General features: G+C 53.7%; 1 protein-coding gene across 1 annotated transcript; it reads left to right on the top strand.

The window, feature by feature from the left end:
* Nucleotides 1-1,259: 1,259 nt before the first annotated feature.
* Nucleotides 1,260-3,483, top strand: LOC110391931 (leukocyte immunoglobulin-like receptor subfamily A member 2). The gene is made up of 4 exons (XM_021383889.1): nucleotides 1,260-1,417; nucleotides 1,499-1,810; nucleotides 1,925-2,059; nucleotides 2,806-3,483. The coding sequence occupies exons 1-4, from the start codon at nucleotides 1,387-1,389 to the stop codon at nucleotides 2,931-2,933; spliced, it is 606 nt and encodes a 201-aa protein (XP_021239564.1). The 5' UTR covers nucleotides 1,260-1,386; the 3' UTR covers nucleotides 2,934-3,483.
* The last annotated feature ends 996 nt before the right edge of the window (nucleotides 3,484-4,479 follow it).

The following is a 4,479-nucleotide window of genomic DNA, read 5'->3' as shown; positions in this document are numbered from 1 at the left end:
CTTGAATCACTTTGATACCCAACAGGGCACCTTTTGATGCCCCCAAGTGTGTTCTGCTTCCTCTTTGATATCATCTATACCCCCAGTCTCTCAATCCCCCTTTCCATCTCCTATACATCCCCCAGGTGTGCCCTTCCTCATCTTCCACCCTCTATAGGTGGATAAATCCCCTTCACTCTCCCCTGCTGCTGCTTCCATGCACTACTGATCCCCCTCGTGCTCTCTGGTGCCCTCCATAACACCCAACCCACTCCCCTCCCCATTTTCATGTAGCTGCCCCCCCTCAGGAAGGCTGAGTTCATTAGGTTCCAGGACAGTGTCTGAGTCAGGGAAACCCGAAATCCAGCCTGCCTCTTGGGCACCCCACAAACACCACTGGGAACCCCAAACCCTGTCCACGTGGGCCCCAACACACTCCCAGCCTCATATTCCTTACCCTACCTTTACGTGCATCCCCAAATCCAGCCCATGGGAAACCCAAAATCTACATTGTGGGAACTGGAGATCAAATCTCCCAGTCCCCCTGGTGCCCTCCCTGCCCTTTACACCCTACGGGCAACCCCAACATTGAGCATATCAGACCCACATGGACCACAGCCAGAACAAAGCCCCAGGGAATCCCCTAACCTCCTCAACAGCCCCCACATCTCATGGGCACCCCAAGCCATTGCGGAACCCCCAAATGCCATGCATTCTTACCCCGAGTATCTCACCAATGGAGACCCCTGATATAAGTCTTTTCAGATCCCATAGGACTAAACACTCCTCAGATCACATGGGCACACTCCAACCATAAGGAAACACCCCAGAAACATTCTTGGAGCCCCAAAACTATGCCACACTTCACCCCTGAGCCCACCCATCCTGTTACCCTGTCTTAGACAGCAGAATCCCCAATGCCCCAAATTCTCACCAGTGTACCCCATAACCTTCACAATAACAACAAATCCTCAAATACTCAATTCTATCCCTGAAATCCTTCTTTATCCTCCTCAAATCCCTTACCAACCACTGAGGCTCCAAGCCCTTCCCAAGTTTTAGCATAGTTCGGAAGGTAGTGAGCAGTCTTACTGAGCACCAGTTGTTTTGTAAATATATCAGTGTTATTACCATTACTGGTATTTCTCCCTTCCTTTTCTGTCTCAGTAAACAGTTCTTGTCTCAGCCTATGAATTCCACANCCTGGGGGACACTGTCACCTTGCACTGCCATCTGCCCCATCTGGCTGCCTGGGTCTGGCTGTACCAGGACAGAGGCCCGACACACAACAAGTACAAGCTCAAGGAGCTGGACGTGGCAGAGTTTTTATTTGTTAGCACTAAGCGGGAACACGCAGGTACATATCGGTGCCAGTACCAGGTGTCAGAGCCACTGTGGACATCGAATATGAGTGATCCCGTGGAGTTGGTGGTGACAGGTGAGTGCGCTGGGGACAGCGGATGGCTCTGGGGGCTCCCAACAGGACCGTGTCCCATTGCTGCCCCCTCCCCTCATGCAGATCCCAGCTTTCCACCACCTGGCATCTCCCTTCATCCCAAAGAATGTGTGGGTACAGGGACAAATGTCACCATCCACTGCTGGAACAAGGACTATGGGGCTGCCTTCCACCTCCACAAGGATGGGTGTTCAGCTCCTGTACAGCACCAGGACTCCAGTGGTGGGGGCACAGCAAATTTTACAGTCTTCGGGGTGGCTCCAGCTGATGCTGGCACCTATAGGTGCTCCTACCGCCCCTGGCGTTACCCCTTCCTGTCCTCACCCCTTGGGGACAGCGTGAGGCTGGAGCTAACACCCACACCTGCACACCCAGGTAAGTCTGATCCCTCTTTTTGGTGCACCCCCTGCCATGGATGGGTGGCTGTCTCACTGCATCCAGTCTGCATGGGGGTTTGGCTGGCAACAGGAACAACCTAACACCCCACAGGTGCCAAAGAATGGTCCCATGCAAATCTGGTGATAGCACTGGTGAGGGGCTTGGTCGCTGCACTCGTCTTTGGCCTTGGAGTCTTCTTTGTCATTGATGCCCGCAGCCTCTGGAGAGAAAGAGATGAGAGCTGTGGTGAGGAAGGGGTTAAATGTCTCCTATCACCTATAGATCCCCCCACTGTCCCCTGCCCGCCCTTCTATCCCATACCGATCCTCCCAGGTGTACCCTCCTGCCCTTTGATCCCCGATAGATTCTCTATAGGGCTCCTTGACTGTGACTCAAGGCCCCCTTATGACTCCCGCTACTCCACTCCACCTTGTGACACAGTTGCCCCCCCATAATGCCTGACACCGTGCAGTTCCAGGTCATTGTCTGGGTCAGGGGACCCAAATCCCAACCTGCCCCTTGGGGCCTCACCAAAGCCCACCACGGAAACCCAAACCCTGTCCACAAGACAACAAATTTCAAGAAAATGGAATTCTGCATTGTGGGGAAACTCCAGACACAAAATCTCAGCCCTCAGATGTGCTGGAGCCCTCCAGGCCATAAATATGCCCCAGACCACATAAAGCACCCACATACCAAGTAGAAGGAACCCCAAAACCCACACATACGGTACCCCAATATCTGACCCATGGGGATGACAGATCTAATCCCCTGTGGACCCACAATCCCTAAACACTCCCACACCCTGTGGGCACACCCAAGCCACAGCAGGACCCCCAGATATCTCCCATGGGATCCCCAACTCTCAGTCCCTCCCAAACTCCACACCCACTCTCTTGGACTCCGCCCTCAAATACCCTCACCATAACCCCCCCTCCAAAGGAGCTTGGAGACCCCCACGGTGGCACCTCACTGTTCCTCTGTGTCTCCAGGAATCCCCAGTGACAGTGAGTGTCTGACCTGCACTGAGATTCCTGCTGTGACCCCTGGTGCCTGGCCACCCAGGGCAGCTGCCACCGCTCAGCCCCCCAGCAAGGTGGGCACTGGGGGACCACACTGATACCCCCACACCCCCAATGTCGTGTTTTTTAAAGTGCACTGGAATGGACGGACCCCAGATTCCCCCAAATGGAGCTCCCTGATACTCTGCTCCCCCCCCTTACACTCCAAAATCCCAAGGAATTTAACATCCCCAGATCCTCACCTGTGCACCTCGTCTCATTCCCAAACACCAAATCCCTCAATTCCCCGCTCTAACCCCCACATCCTCCCTGATCCACCTCAAATCCCACAACATCCCTGGAGATTCCAAATCCTCTTCAATCCAGCCGAAGATGCAAAACCATTCCTAGGGGACCCCAAATCCTTCCCAATCCACTCCTACCAGTACCCATTAACCTCACACCACGTGTTATCAACCTCCACTTTGATCCCCTCTAGATCCCACCAGGTGTCTCCGGCCTGCCCTTCAGTCCTGTTCTCAGCATCAGTCGGTGGGTTTGGGGCCACTGCTTTGTGCATCACTTTGTAAATATATACCTGTGTTATCCTGATATCACCCACTGTGATTTCTCTCTTCAGTCTTAGTAAATAGATTTTGTTACCACCTGTGAGTTCTGCCTTTTTATCTTCTACCCCACTGGGAGGGAGCAGTGAGAATCAAAGCTGTGTAGTGCTGAGCTGCTGCCGGGTGCCAGCACTGCAGTCCTTGTGGTGGGGGCCCAACGTGGAGCGCAAAGGGTGGAGATCCTGAGAGATGTGAGCAGAGCGTGTTCCAACACAACTGCTCTCAGCTCTCAGTGGGACTTCAGCCACCGGAGGAGCACTCTCAATGTCCCCCTCTCCTCCAGCACCCACAGCCCAGCACTGCAACTTCTCAAAATGCACCGGCATCTCTTTTCTCCTCCTCCCTCTCTCACTTTCTTTCTCAGCTTCTCTCCATGTTCTCTCTTCTCTTTCTTGTTCCCTCTCTTCCTCCTTTTCCTCTCTTCTTCAGAGCCTAGATTTGCCTACAAGTAGCCGATAAGGCAAGAACACTCTTGTCAAATTATCCTTTATCCGTATCGCTCAGTAATTGTTTCTAGAAAGTCCCCTAATTTTATTGTGGAACAGTTGGTAGGAAAGCTCCAGAAATGGTCTTTGTTGTTGCTCTGAGTCCCTGTCTGACTCCATTGCCCTGAAGGCTCCAGCAAAGCAAGGACTGCCCTATTGCAGCACCACAAAGATTCAGTGCCACCAGCGTGTGCCCCACATCCATGTGGGTGTCACTGTGACCCCAAATGCTCTCTGTTCCTGTTCCCAGTGGGGATGATATTGGAAAGCACAGAGGGAGAGAGTCCGGCATCCCATGGGGGACTCCGTGCCACAGCATGCACTCCTAGACCTTAGGGGAGAGTGTGTTGCAGCCCAGGGGTGACAGCCTGTGTGGGGCATCTCCGTGGGGGCTGTGTGCAGTGCTCTACGTGTGCCACCCCACTGGGGAATCCATAGTGCCACCACCCCTAGGTGACCACATGAGGAGATGTTATCACGACATCCTGTCCCCAAAGGGGAACTGGCAGCAGCTCTCCTGCCGCTCCCTGTCCCCACTGCTGCAGTCTCGCTGT

Source organism: Numida meleagris, unplaced genomic scaffold (assembly GCF_002078875.1).
Source record: "Numida meleagris isolate 19003 breed g44 Domestic line unplaced genomic scaffold, NumMel1.0 unplaced_Scaffold644, whole genome shotgun sequence".
In the NCBI taxonomy this organism is placed as follows: Eukaryota; Metazoa; Chordata; class Aves; order Galliformes; family Numididae; genus Numida; species Numida meleagris.
The sequence above is the reverse complement of the archived record's forward strand: the minus strand, read 5'-3'. Positions and strand labels throughout refer to the sequence as shown.

Excerpts from the sequence above, each read along its gene's own strand:
- LOC110391931 (XM_021383889.1), top strand. The coding sequence starts at position 1,387 with ATGAGTGATCCCGTGGAGTTGGTGGTGACAG. Across the intron at positions 1,418-1,498 it reads CGTGGAGTTGGTGGTGACAG|ATCCCAGCTTTCCACCACCT; the intron begins GTGAGTGCGCTG and ends CCCCTCATGCAG. Across the intron at positions 1,811-1,924 it reads ACCCACACCTGCACACCCAG|GTGCCAAAGAATGGTCCCAT; the intron begins GTAAGTCTGATC and ends AACACCCCACAG.